Genomic DNA, 17,750 nt, shown 5'->3' on the forward strand with positions numbered 1-17,750 from the left:
AAAATAATGTATTATATTATTATGAAATGTTATAAAACATGTCTAAAACCTATAAATAAGTATGTTAAAAATCTTCGCTTGCAAAAACACATCAGGGGTGACCAAAAATTAATACTCTAAACATTTTCCCCATTACTGACACACATTACCAGCTTAAACTTACAAGTGAGTACCATATACAAATCATAGACCTAACTACCCATATGTGATATAATAAAGAGGTCATAATGTTCAACTAACATCATCTTTTCAAAGCTAACCATTTCAAAATGCTTTTAATAGATATGTAATTGTTAAGACCTGGGTGTATGTGGGCTTCAGTTCTAATCTGCCACATAATTTCATCAATCTCTAAGTTTAACTGCCACGGACCCCCTCTAGGGTCCAGGTGTCTCTGTTGTAGGATTGAGAATTTAAAACCATGGTCAGGAAAATCAGCAATATGTCTAGCCAATGCATTATTCAAATCTTTCTTGCCAATGGCATACACATGTTCATAGATGCGCTGTCTCAGTTTTCTCTCCGTCTTTCCAATATAAAATACAGAACATTGAGAACAAGTGGCTGCATATATAATACCTTTAGTTTGACAATTATATCTCCCTTTTATGACAAATGTTTTGTTTTTCAATTTAATTTTGTCATCCCTAATAAACTTGCATTGGTGGCATGCACCACATTTGTGCATGCCAGCATTAGCTTGGATGTTAATAGTATTTTTCCTTTCTAATATGGCCTTTAAATTCGCCCCTCTTCTAAAGGTGATTTTGGGTTGTATGCCTAACATTTTGACTAAACCTTGGTCTTCTGTTATAATGGACCAATTCTTGTACAAAATGTCTTTCATGTTATGATGGTCCAAAGAGTAAGTACACAGAAAACTGATACGGTAGTCTGATTCAAGTTTAGGAGGAGACTTATTATTAACTGTACTCAAGACATCTGGTATAGAAGATAACCTATTGGTTAGCAAGGGCCTAAAATACCCTGTTTGCCTTTTATTGCTGACATCCAAGCAGATAGAATCTAGCAAGGGTTTAGGATACCCACGACTTAGAAACATGCTCTTAAGAAGTGAACACTCCAAACAGAAATCTGTGTCATCGGTGACCATCCTAGCCGCTCTCATTAATTGTCCCTTCACTATGGCTTTTTTTTTGGTGAAATGGGTGGCTGCTTGTAAAATGTAAGAAAGAATTTGAATAGAATGGTTTTCTATGTATTATACTCTTATATCTTTTATTGATTGTGTTCTTAACAAGATGAACATCTAAGTAATTAATTTCCATTTCATCGAATTTATAAGTAAATTCAAAGAAATCAGTCATGGATCGTATACTATCCATAAAGGTAGAGATAAGAGCTGTGGGACCTTTCCATATAATAAACATATCGCCCTGGTAACTCGTATACCAGGCTACATTTTCCATAAATAACTCGTTCAGGAAGAGCAAGGATCTCTCCCAGTATGCCATGATGCAATTAGCGAAGCTGCCCCCACATGGAGAGCCCATGGCTATCCCTGTCTTTTGCAGAAAAAAATGTTCGTCAAAAATCATATAATTATTTTTTAATACAATTTCAAGTAATGTTTCCGCTAGATAAATAGTGTTCTCTTCAGTTTAAGAATCAGAAATTCTCTGATCCATTCTAGGCCAAGAGCCTGTGGGATGATTGTGTAGAGGTCCTTAACGTCTACTGTAAGGAAAATGGAGTCTCTAAGGTATTCTAATTTACTAACATTTTCCAAAAAACTCCACGAGTCCTTGCATATTTGAGACTCCTGCTGGATTAATGGTCTTAAGACGCTATCCACATATTTGGCGCAACCATATGTGATAGACCATCTACCATCGACTATTGGCCTGAAGGGGGGATGCTGGTAACCTTTATGGATTTTCGGAGTACTAAAATGGGCAGGGATTTTAGGGGCATTCATTGTCAAAAACTGGTGCATGTCGATATCTCTAATTCCCTTCAGAAATAAATCATTGAGCAGTGTGTTTATTTTCTTATATGCTATATTAATTTCATTAATACTAACTGAAATGTATGCTTCTGTTTGCAAATATTTTTTCATATGGGCTACGTACTCTTGTTGGTTCATAAACACCAGACCTCCCCCTTTGTCGGGTTTCATAACCCTAATTTTACAATGGTGCAATAACTTAATGAAGTCACTTTCACATTCAGTAATATTAAGTATTCTATCCTTCCTTTTTTGGTAATAGTTGTTGATGGCCCTAAAATCGGTCTCACAAATCTTTTCAAATGTGTTGAGAACACTATGAAGTGGAGGGTTAAAAAGGCTAGACACTCTTAAAGAATTAGTTAAAGATGGGACACCACCCATGCAAACCTGCAAATTAAGTTTCCGTACAAACAATTTCAAGTCCAGGATTGCTCTTACTAAGTCCATGTTTTTATCCGGAACAAAGGATAAACCTTTTGAAAAAAATTCAGTCATCTCCTCTGAAACTTCCAAAGAGGTAAAATTATAGATGTTAAAATCCCCTTTGGAACTAGTAAGGATTTTAAGCATGTGTTGGAGAGGACATGTCATCTCCTCCGCTTGTTTCGCTGATTCCGTGCCTGCCCCTGGTTCCTGTTTCCTCTGTGATTGTTGTTGTTCTGGCCTCCCTGGACCTTCTGAAAATCCGACGATCGATTAGGGCCCCGCTGGATGTTATTGCTACTTGGATCTTGGTGTCCTGCATTGCCATTATTCATATTGTTATTATTATTGTTGTTGTTATTCATATTGTTGAGCCTTTCGCTCCTTCGTACTGGCTGAGTTTCACCATCAGTGTTATTAATGCTAACATCAAGATTAATATCTTGATCTCTATCAGGTTCACCAAGTGCCCTAGAGTTGAGCAATGAGGCCCCAGGTCTGCTAGGGTTAAACGGAGGGCGGGAGTAAGCTTTGTTTAAAGCATAATCCTGGACATCCCTTGCAATTTTCCTTTTCTTTGTAACTAGCAGTTTAGCCATATTATCTATTTATTTATTTTTTCGAAAAATATTGGTCATTCATACTAAACTTATATCATATTTACAACAGTATATTAATTGTATTTAACTGATTTTATGGTTGACTTTTTAGGGAAGTATATGCAGTATTATTTGTTATAAAGTGTGCTTATATTGGTTTACATATAGGAGTGCACAGCACCAAGATATCCATCGCTCCTTTAAGGACAAGTTGAGTTATTCTGGCAGTTGGTTAATTGTTTAATTGTGGTTTTCTGATGCTTTAAAAACCCTGTTAATTGAACTGGTTGGTATCTGAAGAAGGTAGGACGCTGATCCTACCGAAAGCGCTCAGTTTATGGTTTTAGTGTATTGTTTTTTTTTTATTATTTATTATTATTAAACTGCGTTTATTGGAAAGTTATCGGTCCTACGACTCTGCTTACAGTGTTGCTTGCCGTTTTTGGTTACACTATAAATGCTTCTCAAAACGTTAGGAACATATGAAATAAATTTATTTTCAGAGGATATTTCTCCTATATACTTTGCAAGCCTTAGCAATTCTTTCAACTCAAGAGTGGGTTTAAGCTGACGGACAACAAAATACACTTTTTTCCCCCCAGACTGGATAAACTGTCAACACTGGTTTACAGAGCCAATGATATGCATTAGTATTGCTGTATGGCAACCATGTCACTTTAAAATATATGATCTTAAATGCACTTATGGTGGTGGTGGTGATTTACTGATTTCCAATCTAGGTATGAAACAAATTCCATTATTTTAACCTATCTTCCATTTCCCCAGCACAAGTAACACTTTCATGCTGACTGCATCGATCATTTAATCGGAATTCAAATAATTCTCTATCAGTTACAATTTTTGTGATCTACACGGATTCCCTAAACAAATCCCTTCCTTAATAAATACAAGAAAAAACATGTGCCTGGTAAAGGAGAGAACACAACACTAAAACCAACACAAAACACTCCAAAGTTGAATTGCAGGAGACTACCTTTTAGTGTTTTCATCTTTTAACAAAGAGACAGGAATACGTCTCTTTATTAAAAAACGAAAGTCCTAAAGATATTCTCATGTGATTTTCTTTGGAGCATTTTGCATCCGTTATAGTGTCGTGTTCTCTAGGGGAGACATGGTGGTGCAGCGGTTAGCGTTGCCACCTCACAGCAAGAGGTTCTCCGGTTCGATTCTCGGCTGGGATGCCTTCTGTTCGGAGTCTGCATGTCCTCCCTGTGGTTTCGTGGGTTTCCTCCGGGTGCTCCAGTTTCCTCCCACATCCCAAAGACATGCTGTAGGTGGACTGGACACTCTAAATTGGCCCTAAGTGTGAGTGTGTGCATGTGTGTGCATTCTGTGGAAGGTTGGGCGCCAGGCTGGCAACTCGACACTGTAAAACTCCACTGACAATCATGAGCGGACAGGTGATCCACTGTGGTGACCCCTAACCGGGAAAAGCCGAAAGAAGAAGAAGATAGTGTCGTGTTCTCTCCTTTACCATGCAAGTGTTTTTTTCCTGTATTTATTATGGAAAGTGGAGCTCAAGTTGAATCCCTTCTTGGTAACTCTGTTAGCTCACACACTCTCTTAATTAAAACAGCATAAAAAAACTCTCAAATCTGTTTGTCAGACATGCACCAAACTTTTTTTTTTTGTCATCATTAAGAAATAAAAATAATTACTATTCAGACCATGTAAGACATCTATACATAGGAAGCATATTATTCAGTTACGTCACAGCAAGAACTGTGAACTTTCAGATCAACTAGACATGCCTAGACTTAATCAGTACTTTGCAAAAAGTCCACAATTTTTGCTCTGGTCTTATTTCTGTTCATCAAGTCTCACTCCTGTTGCTCAACTGGCCAGTTAAATGGTGAAAGCTCAGTGGCCCAACATGCTCTGTGGGAGGTGAGAGTCAAGAAAGCCAACAGTGATGCGGATGATGATGGACTGGTGCTTTACTTGGTTACGCCAAAGCATATCCTCTTTGCAAGCCTGAAGCATCCAGGGGAATGACATGCAGCAGGCTGTGAAAATGTATGTAAAAGCAATTAAATGGTCCTGATGCTGTTGCCCCCACACGTTCAGCACCTCCACATGCTCCCTGCTCTCCACCACTGATTCTATCACAGAGTGGAAAGCCCAGGCATAAACCCCATCCTCTCCACCAGAATAAAGGCAGGCCACCTAAGGCCATGTCATTCTTCTCCTTGCACAGAACACCTTCAACGGGTGCCAACTGCACTGGTCAAACAGGGGTTACACCTAGGTAGTAGCCAGGGCTTTATCACTCTATTCCAATGGAGCTGGCTATAAGAGGACTGAATGCAAGTCTTACAGAAACAGGACAGTTCAACAAAAGACACTTCACAAAGCATAATGGGTTCCTAAAAAAATGGGTTCCTTATCACATCCCCAGCAAATGGTGCTGGCATAGCTGTAGCATAGGACACTCACAGTTCACATGTGGTGGCTTTGCCCAAAGCTTTACATATGGTGGTACAAGACTAATGAAGTCATCCTTTTAGCTACAAAGGTTTTGGGTCCAGTTGGACTACTAGATTTTAAGTACTACAGAGTTTTATCATATGTCTAAAAATATTTTTTTTTACATTGCATCTGTTGCTACAAATTCATCTGACTTAAAGGAATCAGTCAACTTCTCCAGAATCTCAATTCCCTTAATTCAAAGGTGGTTCTCATTCTGAGAAGCTATGAAGTAAGAATCAATACTATTAGCTTTGATCAACAATGAACTAGTGAGGATGGTAAAAAGTTCTTACTCAATTATGTTTATTTGATTATATATATATATATATATATATATATATATATATATATATATATATACATACACACACACATATATACACATATACACATAAATACACATATACACACACACACAGGCCATCTCTTTCCCGTGTTGTTTCATCTCACTTCTACCACTACATTATTATTTTGTTATTGCAACTTGTTTGTTACAATTAAAAAAGATAATAAAAAAAAAACATTAAATATTTGTAACTGGTAAAACTTTACTTCCTTCCTGCGATGGAAGTTCTCCAAATGAGTCATCAAGCTACAGCTTCACCAATAAAGTCCAACGAAGAAACAATAAGGGCTGCAGTTCTTCCATTCCAGTGAAGAACAGAGGGTCAACAGTCCTCAGATCCCCATATATCCTTAACGATGCATAAGGAGGAGGAGGAGGATAAAACACAATGGTGACGATGATGATGGTACCCGATATCCCAGTCACTCAGAATGTTCAGGGAATTGTTCCTCCTAAATGTGTGTGGAGGAGGGGAGGAGAGAATCTCCATATGCTCCACCAGTAAATATGCAACTGACCTTTTAATAATGTCTTTTGAAGGAAAAAAACTTGATGAAGATAGGGTCAAAAAGTCATAACATCTGCCTTACAACCAAGGAAATACAGGCCTTCTTGCACTTACAACAATGGAGGTTATCCAATTAACCAATACTCCTTCAATTTTTTCCCCCACAAACAAAGGTCACTACTAGAGAACAGCTTTTGCTTCAAGTCAGTGAGGTTTTCTTAGCCAAAAATTGTCAAAAAACCTTATGACGCGAGAATAAAACACTGGTAAAATAACATCTCCAAGATTATATCCATACAAAACCTAATCTGAAGTAACAAAACTGTAAAGGTAAAATGTCTGGAATTCCTCCTAAGATTTAAAAAAGAGATACCTATAAATTCTGAACAAGCTAAGAAAGATGCAATCCCAATGGTCAGCAAGAAAACTTGAGAAAGAGAGTCTACCACTCTTACTTACAGCTAGTCCTTCAATATCAGTGTGGAATAAGTGGACTCCAAAATGGAGTGGGAGCTCTGACATCTGCTACAAAATTATTATTAGAGTCTGTTAGCATGAGGAATGATCACACAAGATGAGTTATCTGTTGACTAACATACTCAGAGAAACCATTTTTTAAGAAATGAAGACATATGTCACTGAAGCTAAATGGACATCCTCTTTAAATCTACTGAAGACTTTTACAGATACTGAACTGAGACACAAAGGACAATGTCACCTTCATACTGTAGACATTTGGTACTTCCACTCTGACAACAGATCACTCATTACTGAGCTGATATGATGGCTAAATCTCAACACGTTCATCAGGGCTACACACTCTACATCTCCCTTACTATCATAAAAAATAACTAACAATATCATGAAACTTACAGCACTCTTCTGGATTTTCATCTGAGTTGTCTCCACAATCATCCTCTCCATCACATTTCCATCCAAGTGGCTTACACAGTGTATTGTTACACTGAAACTCATCCAAGGGGCATGTTCTCACACCTGAAAAATAACAAAACAAGCATTTCAAATCAACTGTTACTCAAACAGGAAAATACACAGTGTTTATCAGGCATTGATACTTTTACACCTGCATCCTGACAACCAATACAAGCATTTATTGAGAACTACACATTTAGTAACTAGTAGCACCCAGTGTTCAGAATCCATACCAAAATCATTCTGTAATCATACAATCTACACAACAGATCAGCAACGTGAATTTATCTGGTTACAAGCCAGTTCCATTGAGTAGAGGAATAAAGCCCTGACTATGACCACATGTCCTGAACTTGCCTAATACTCTGGTCACTAGAAGAGCTGGCCTTGACAGGGAAAGGAGTGCTGAGAGAAACTGCTGGCTTGCCCGTGTCAGAAGGACATGTCCAGAATGCATACATTACTCCAAATCTCTGGTGGAGATCAGCATACCTCTCAACCTCTTAGCATAAGAATTCTGGAGAAAGCCTAAAATAATGGGGGAAACAAAGGCCCCAAATTAGGGACATATAAATATTGCTCATATAAATTTGTTGGAAGGATATAAAGTCTAAAATTCAAATGTGTGTCATTACTTAGTGACTTCAAACCTCAATGATTTGCCTCAAAACCAGAAATTTTATGAGAAAAAGATCAAAAATATGAGGAAGAAATCTGCACATTCTGGGCAAATCTGGACAGTTGAGAAGTACGCAGATCGGACACAGGGCAGAGATGTCTGCCTAAAAGAGGTGAGGGGAACAAGTCTACCTGAAGGGTTCTGTCACTCTCAGAAGCAAGTGGCACAACTTCACAAAGGTGCACTTCAGTGTTCAATTCTGGATGACCACCAGCATGAGCTAGGGAAATTAGCAGTGCTTTAGAAAAAAAACATCCTTGGCTAGCTAGGAGAATGATGGTCTCCTCATAGACGCTCACTTGCCCCATTATGAGGACAAACAGGGGAAACTTGATGGAATGGTTCAAACCTTTGGCACATATGGAGAAGCCAAAGCACTGTGCATAATTACAAACATCTTCTGTCTTTTTGGACATGAAGAAAACAGAGCTGCCCCTTTCTGTAAGCTATTTTTATAACCTATCTTTTCCTAACATTGTTTATTATCACCCCTTTTAAAATAACATAAACTGATTTAAATAAAACAGAATGATTATTGGCAGTGCTTTCTACTCAGAAAAAGTCTGAGATAAGCTGAAAGAAGGATCAAGGGTTATGTAAGCAGAGACTTCTGTCCTGTAGGGGGAAACACTATGACCACCTCTGCTCCAATAGGGGGAACACTATGACTGCCTCTGCTCCTGTAGGGGGAAACACTATGACCGTCTCTGCTCCTGTAGGGGGAAACACTATGACTGCCTCTGCTCCTGTAAAAAGAAACACTATTACTGCCCTCTGCTCCTGTAGAAAGAAACACTATTACTGCCTCTGCTCCTGTAGAGGGAAACACTATGACTGCCTATGCTCCTGTAGAGGGAAACACTATGACTGCCTCTGCTCCTGTAGAGGGAAACACTATTACTGCCTCTGCTCCTGCAGGGGAAAACACCATCACTGCCTCTGCTCCTGCAGGGGGAAACACTATCACTGCCTCTGCTCCTGCAGGGGGAAACACTATCACTGCCTCTGCTCCTGCAGGGGGAAACACTATCACTGCCTCTGCTCCTGTAGAGGGAAACACTATGACTGCCTCTGCTCCTGTAGAGGGAAACACTATGACTGCCTCTGCTCCTGTACGGCGAAAACACTATTACTGCCTCTGCTGAAATGGAACCAGCAACGTGTGCAAACTTCGCCCTGAAGCAAGGATAATGCCGAGGACACATCCCAAGCATACAATGGGAGCTGCACCCCTGCCACAGGGCAGGAGAATAAATAAACCTGTAGCATACTATTACATCTCCTATGCAGTGGGTGGTATATTCTTCTCTAAATAAATAACTAAATAAATAAAAAGGTGCGAGACTGCACAATTTTGGTAGACCTACACCCAGAAATTAATCCAGTATGGGGAGTCTCTGGGTCAGGAACCAATCCCTCCAGCATGTTTTGTTCATTGTGATGACAAGCTGTGCAAAAGTTTAAAAAACACCAACAGCTCATCAAATGGTGACATCAATAACTATTCCAAACTGAAGAAATGTCATTAAAACACATATATAAAGTAAGCTGGATACATATTATAATAACTTAATAGAATATCTAAATAAAGTCCCATATCAGAAACTTTGCTAAGAAAGAATAGCATTCATATATCACTTGAAAGAGGCCTCCCAAATCTCAAGTTCAAAGTTAGGAAGGTACTGAATTCTGCATGGAAGGCACATACCACTTTTCACAGGGCATCTTAAGAAACTATCAGCGCTTTACCAACAAAGGTGTGAGAACATGTGGAAGTGGACCAAAAAGCTTTTTAAGGAAGATGGGACCCAGATTACAGGACTTTACAGCAGGAATTAGAAGTGGCGAGGATAACGGAAAGTGAAAATCTGCAAACAGCCCTATCTATGGGGCAAGGGTAGTAGAAAACAAAAATGAAAAACTGTTTAATTAGAAAAAATATATATATAGCCCCAAAAATCTTTAATAACTGTAATACTACAGATATTTGCCATATTGTACTTCACATTTAAGGCACTTTTCCCCCCACTTTTTTGTTAACAAAGGGTAATTACCTGGAGATCCACAGTTTTCTTCATCACTGCCATCCATACAGTCAGCATCCGAATCACAGTGCCAGCGATGTGGAATACAATGGCCATTTCTGCACTGGAACTGATCCATCTCACATCGGACTGTGCAGTGTTTCTGTCAGACAACAAAGACGTTTAGCGCAGATCTGTTTCCAACTGAGACAGTCACACTCCAACTACCCAATGTTTTTAACCATAACTGCTCATATTAAAAGAAGCATAGAGGGATATATAAAGTGTTATAAGAGAGGAAGATTATTTTAACATATTACTACATGAAGTTATTCTCAAAAATGACAATTCACTTTTAGAAATGTTTCTCATAATTTTCTTGCATAAAATTAATAAAGTAATGAAATCAGCACACAATATTCTATTGAAAAGATCTGCAACCATTAAGACTAAGTACAGTCCTAAGGCAAATTTTTTATTTTTTTAAACTTAAGAATTTTTAAAGTAATGCAAAGATCACTTTGACATTCACTGACACACAATCTCTTGCATGGTAATGTCTAGTCAGAGTACAACACAAAATAAAACACTGCTTGAAACAGGTAACCTTTTACTTGACTGCTAGGAAGAGGCTTTATTAAGGTAAAAGCAGTTAACTTAAGTAATAGGGTATTACTGGCTATGCATAAGACGGACAACTCATGCATCACATGAGTTTGTTAAAAGATGTCACTAAGGTATTTAGCCATATGAAAATCTGGTGAAGGCCTCATGACCTTCTACAAGCCATACCTTACTACAATGGCACTACAAACTATTTATAAGTATATGTGAGTGCATGTGTATTTATATAGACACACACCCGTGTGTGTGTGTGTGTGTGTGTGTGTGTGTGTCTGTGTGTGTGTATATATATATATATATATATATATATATATATATATATATATATCCATATATATATATATATATATATATATATATATATATATATATATACACATATCAGAGGCGATCTCTGCTTAACATACAAGGCCATGTCAAACCCTGAGCTGTTGGACATGCTCCACTTAAAGAAATCCCAATCCCTCAGAGCCACACGCTCCAGGGATCTAAACCTTGTCATCACAATGAACAAAACATGCTGGAGGGATAGGTTCCTGACCCAGAGACTCCCCATACTCTGGAATAGACTGCCCATATATGTCAAGCAGAGCACCTCATTGGCCCTCTTCAAAAGGAACCTTGATGATTGGATGGGAGATAGGAAATTCACCCCAGGGATCATGTCAGTCACCCTGCTAGACAGGGGCCCAGAGAAGTAAATACTGTGGGAAGAAACATCCAGGGAATTGTTATGGCTAGGCTTGCATAGGCCCTAGGGCCGATAGCCTAGTACCAACCTATGAACCTATATATATATATATATATATATATATATATATATATATATATATATATTTTTTTTTGCTTTTTCCCCTATAGCCTGATGGCCATTACGGTTCCCATGGCTTGACTGACCATTTTGTTCCATGGACAACAGCCAGACATGGGAGATCATCACATAGGCAGTCATCACGCATTTTCTTGTTTTAACACTATCCTTCATTACTCTTACAGTGGCTGATATGCTCCTCATCACTTTTATCAAATTCAGGGTTTTGGGAGACCCACAACCTCTCCCAGCAGTGAATGGGCTGACAGCAAAGAGAAGCTAATCATAGGCCAACAGTCTATCACAGGACACACAAACAAATGTCCACAAATGGAAAGCATACACAAGAGTAATCTGAAGGACTGACAAATCACATACAGTATAATCTTGGAAAAAAGGAAGAAATCAAAACATACAGCAAAAATTAAGAAGACTCCATAAAATGGGAAACCCAAGCTGAGAAATGCACTGGAGAACTAAAAATAAGTTTGGTAAGTTTTAGTTGAGAGACAGTGTGTGTGTGAAAGCAAAGAGACATTACCCGATCCCTGTTAAACTATCACTGATATGACAACAGAGATGAGAAGTGCATATTCAGGACTGCAGTAAGTTAAAATCCTTAATCTTGGCCACTACACTATTTGATGGAGTCATACTAAACTTTAGAGGGGCAAATATTCAGGGGATTGATAAGGTGGTTAGCTATGTGTGAAAGCAAACAGCAATTATACAGTTTATAAAATCACTGTCAAATGATCAGATAATGCTTCTCTGGGACAGTTTGGCAAGAAGATGAGATAAATTACTGTGGTCGTTACTTCTATCAAAATCATTATAGTCAGACATTATATGTGTAGAAAGAAAATGGTGATCTTTGCGGTAGTGGGGAAACAGGCTGTGTGTTCTGTGAGTGTTTGTGCTGGCAGAGATGTAATCAGTGTGTGAAAAAAAATAATCATCACAGCTATTACTTGTGAATAACTTACAGGGCCTTCTGCAAAATCAAAGGAGGTGTGCCATTATAAGAAGAGACAAAGTCTATTGAGATAGTGTGCTTGCAAAAGGAGCTAAGCCTAACATTTTTTTGAGTAAAATCTAATATTTGTGTTATTTTAGAAACACAAAGACAAACCGACAGATATGTATATACTTCTTTGTCTCAAAGAGATGAATGTATCATACATATAAGTCATAAATGCATTTTGCTTTTTATACCCTAAGAAATAAATACACTGTTCTTTGTCCCTCAAAGTGATGCTCTCAGTCATTGTAAATGTTCATAAAAAAGGGGGAGGAAAAGCATTACTAGAAATGCTAACAACAATTAAAAGTTCAACATCAGCTTTGCTTTACCAATGTATCAAATATATAACCTACATATAATTTATAACCAAATACCCGGCTGGGCTGTCTGCTAAATTTACTAAAAAAAAAAAAATCAGACTGTTTCAGAGTTGTAACTCAGTACTGAAGAATCTAAACACATGCCAATGTGGACATTACAGTGTGCCAAGGTACAAAGTCACATTTTACTTGGCTTTCATTAATGACAGGTATGTGAAGTTTGTTCAGAGTGAAGAATGCAGTTCATGTGCAGAATATACTGAGTTATAACTAGATCAGGAATATGAAATCACATATATTTTTCCAGAAAATGCAGCGTCACTGCAAAACTTTAACAGACTAAAAATCGAAGTACTGAGGTGATATTTAGCACATATACATAGATTCAGAATGGATACTTGATTTTATACAGATACTTCATTTTGAGCTTTACAGATAAACCACTCAAACAGTTTTGATGCACTGTATACTTTTTTTTTAATAAGAGGTACTACATTACTTCCTTTCAACATGAGGAAGGCAGCACATCTCCAAAATACATCTTTACCAGTTAAATTGGAAATAAAATTAGTCAAGTTTTCCACTGAAAATTAATTTTTCTATCCAACTGATTTATGCTCATCTCCACCCAAAATGGATACTGCATTACATGAAGATAACACTACGTACATATATCTATATCTGATGCCACCAATTAACTGCACTCTGTAGCTGAAGGTCATGACATACACATCATCATCATCATCTCCCTTTTTTCTACATAGAATTGGGGTGTTGTATCACCTCTTGCCAATCTCTCTCTCTCTCGATTCAATGACACTACCTTCTTCGACAGTCATTCCTAGATGTCACATTCTTCTCTTACACAATCCATTCATCTCTTTGCTTGATGCCCTTGGTTCTTCTTGCCTTCTTTTCTGTCGCAAATCATCTTCACCAGATCACCTTTTACTTTTCTACACATGTGCCTGAATCACTTTAATCTGTTTTTTTTTTACCTTATCTGCAATTGGAGCTACTTTGGCTTCTCTCTGAGAATCCCATTTCATCTGTCTCAGTGTGCATCCTACCACCCATTGAAGGCATTCCATCTCCATCACCTCTAGCTTCCTCAACCGCTCTGCCTTTACTGCCCAAGTTGCTGTACCACACAGTAATAGTACTGGTCACACCACTGTTTTGTACACATTACTTTTCTGCCTCTTTGGCATTCTTCTGTCATACACTACTCCTGGCACACTGTGCCAAATGGCTGCAGCCCCCCCCCCCCCCGATTTTAGCTTTGACCTTCTCATTCAGACTTCTCTTCAACTAACCCTCCCAGATACCTAAAGCTGTTAACCGGTTCCTCTACCTTACCTTCTATCTCAATTCTCAGTTTCTTCTGATTTCCCCATTTGCTGCCATTACAACTCTTATCTGTACTAATTTCATACAGCCTTCTTGCATTCCACTCCCATATCCTTTGCTGAATTTCTTGCACAGAGTCTGCATACAGTAACTTTCTTGATCTGTCCCCTCCAATCTGTTTGCTAATGTAGTCTATCACCAGTAGGCTCAGAGTTCAATCCTGATGCGCAACCACTCCCATTGGGACCACATTGTGAGTATGAACACTGTTACTTGAGTCACTGATATCTTCTACATAACCTGCAATAATTCTGCCAATGTTTCTGGGTCTTTGAACCACCACAAGACTGCCCAAATCAGCTTTCCTGTGACCTTACAAACACTGTAGCCAAGAACCAAAAATAGTGAAACTTCCACCCAATTGCAATCCTGAAGACCCAGCCACAGGCAAGGGAGTATCACTCAGCCAAAAAGATTTTTTAATACATTAAAATACACTAGAAAAATAAAAACAAAATACAAAGGATTAAGCACTTCTGTCTGTTTCTAGACGAAAATATAGGGTGGAATATTTAAATGAATGAGATTAGAGTATATTCTGATTCTGAAGAAGTCTAGAGAAACATATATATAAATATATGTATAAATATATATAATATTGACCTGAGGTACCGCTGGAATTTCCTCACATGCAACTTAGCTAGTGGTAGCATGGGAATAGTGGATGCCGTGAAGCCCAAGAGGCGGAGAAATTCCCTGGCAGTCAGGGATGGAAGAGGCAAGAGGGCCTGGAAGTAGGTGGTGAGAGACAGAACCTTTTTGGGTGGTAAGGAAGCCAACATCCTGTCTGCCTGGATTCTGCATTCTAGGAAGACATGGTTTTGTGAAGGAACCTGGGTAGATTTTGGTAGCTGATATGAATCCTAGACCCTCCAAGCAGCAACACCATGAACAGTAAATTCTATTGGTGGGTGTCTGGAGCATGAGAATGGAGAAGAAGATCGTCCAGGTATGGGAAAATCTGGATACTCCTTAGTCTGCAAAAGGCTATGATAGGAATTAAGGACTTTGTGAAGACCCTAAGGGTGGTAGACAAACCAAAAGGCAAGGCAGATAATTAAAAATGTGAGGAAGCAATAGCAAAGCGAAGATATTTCCTGAACTGAGGGGTGAATGGAAATGTGGAGATAAGCATCCTTGATGTCCAGAGACACCATGTAGGCCTGAGGAAGGAACAGGGGAAGAAGAGTGGGCAAGGATAGCATGCAAAAGGTGGGAATCTTCAGGAATGTATTTAGGTGGGATAAGTCTAAGATGGGCCTCCAGGAACCATCCTTCCTGGGGACCAGGAACATCCTAGAGTAAAACCCTTTCACTATTTCAGAAGGTGGCATTTCATGAATGGTACCCAGAGAGAGAAGACTGAAAATGACTGGAGGAAAGAAATCTATCTGTTCCATTGGGGGTTCCCTGAAGGAAGGTGGAGTTTTCACACCATGAAGTATCCCGGAAGGATAATGGAGAGGACCCAAGAGTCCAGGGTGATCTGTTTCCTAGCAGGGAGAGAAAGGGAAAGGCGAAGGGAAAGAGGAGTCTGGTTGCCAAAGGACAGTAGTCACGGACTACTTGGCTTAGCCTGAAAGGGCTACTTCTAAGCAGCATGAGTAGATGTAGAAGATTTGGATGAAAATTGCTTCCTAGTATCTCTTGTACCCTTGGAAGACTGGGGTCAACAAGATTTCCTAACAAAGGGTGTTTTAGAGGGGTAGTTCCTTTGAAATCTTGGGACTGGTTACACAAAAATGTGCTTAAGGTCTTGCAGCTCTTTGTCTTTTTCTTGTAATGACTTGAGGAGTTCTGCAGCAGATACCCCCAAATAATGCCTTGTTGTCCAGGGGGGCATCCATGATTTTAGCCTTTATATTGTCTGGCAAGGGCTGTAGTCTGAGCCAGGAGTATCCTGAGAACTGACCCAGAAGCAGCCTTTCTGGCTGATGCTTCCACAGTATCGTAGCTACACTTAATGGAATGGTGTATAACTTGAGCATAAGAGTTTAGAATGGATAATAAAAGATTCATTGTAGGAGAATCTGGAAGCTCTGAAAGTAACTTACAAGCAGTCCAAGAGAAGGGCCAAGGAATATTTAGCCATATGGGTCTAGTAATTTACAGCTCTGAATGCCAGATTTGCAGAAAAATAAACTTTCTTCCCCAGCCTCTTCATAACTTTACTCTCCTTGTCTGACGGGAGAAGGGAAGTAGAGGGCAACATCTTGGAAGCCTTGTCAGCAGACACAGAAATTGTTGCAAGGTCTACAAAGGGACATTTAGCCAGGAATTTGGAATCCTCTGGCACCTTACAGAATCTGTCTGGCCTTTTAGGGACCAGTGGTTAAGGGTCAAGGGACTTAGAGGCTGCTGAGAAAGCATCTAAAAAGGCTGGCAGAACAAGGGGTATGGTAGATGGGGAATGGGAATCCATCTGCAGAAGGTCATAATACCTTTTTTGGATGTCTGACACCTGAGGACAATCCCGGTTAAAGAACTCTCTCATTTTTTTTTTGTTTTATTTTTTTATTGATTTTTCAATAACAATCTTTTGAACAACAAAATATGATAAAACTATGTACAAATTTTACAAAGGCCTCAAGCACTGTATGAGGAGGAAAAAAAAGGAAAATAAAGGGAACAAGTGATATAAAATGTAAAGTAGGGTACAATATTCATTCATTCAGAGACATTATCTGAATTCAATGACTGAATAAGAGATAAAACTTTTGTCCAAGGGTTGTTAGTCCATTTTCATGGGTATATTCTTGATTCTTTAACTTTTATTTCCATTTACGCTACTTCAACTAAGAGGGTCATGAAGTCTTGTAAGGTTGGAATGAATGATGACTTCCATCTTCTTGTAATACATTTTTTGGCTACTGCTAGAATTGTCCAAAGAAGATATTTATTTTTGTTATTCAATACAATAGATTCATTTACATTCAGAAGAATTAAAGGTTTTGATAATATAAAGGAATCAGTAAAGATGGCTTGGAGAAAATTTTCAATATCATTCCAAAATTTCTAAATGTGAGAACAATCACAAAATCTTAAAGATGCGAGACCAATCGGCCTTGTAGAACTCCCTCATTTTAACGATGGTTTCCCAAAAGGAAATATCCACTCCTGGGGAATCTGTGCCATTTGATTCCTCTTCTGGGGATGCATATCCTAAAGGTGATGAAATTTGGGCAGAATATGCCAAAGACTTATCTCAAGATGAATCCTCTTCATTTGATAAAATCTCCACAGAAATCTTCTTGTGTGGAGTAGAAGGAGAAAAGGAAGGAGAAGGGAGAGAGACCTGAAGATTGCCTCATGGCCATGAAAGCATTGAGAAGACCTAGGGAGAAGGCTTGCACAAGCATGGAAAATCTGAAGGTAATGCTAATCAATGCTAGAAGTCTAAACCTCAAAATGCACTCCCCTTGAGGCTCTCCTAAAAATGGTGAACATCGATATCGGTACAGTAACTGAGACCTGGTTCAAGGCCCCAGAGAGCACTCCTGCAATACCAGGCTACAACTCTTAACACACGTTTCAGCCAAAAAACTATGAACAAAACACTAAAGGTGGAGGAGTGTCCAGATTCACCA

The 17,750-nt window shown here is 38.8% G+C and overlaps 1 protein-coding gene across 1 annotated transcript in view; it reads right to left on the reverse strand.

The window, feature by feature from the left end:
• The window catches only part of LRP1 (LDL receptor related protein 1), a 2,772,300-nt gene that overhangs the window by 342,624 nt on the left and 2,411,926 nt on the right, over positions 1–17,750 (reverse strand). Inside the window, exons 70-71 of the mRNA XM_044083629.1 lie at positions 10,005–10,137; positions 7,212–7,334 (exon numbers count right to left, since the gene is read on the reverse strand). Coding sequence (XP_043939564.1) covers positions 7,212–7,334; positions 10,005–10,137 — 256 coding nt within the window. The remainder of the gene's footprint in view (positions 1–7,211; positions 7,335–10,004; positions 10,138–17,750) is intronic.

This window comes from Protopterus annectens, chromosome 9.part0 (assembly GCF_019279795.1).
Source record: "Protopterus annectens isolate FY-2018-M chromosome 9.part0, PAN1.0, whole genome shotgun sequence".
In the NCBI taxonomy this organism is placed as follows: domain Eukaryota; kingdom Metazoa; phylum Chordata; order Ceratodontiformes; family Protopteridae; genus Protopterus; species Protopterus annectens.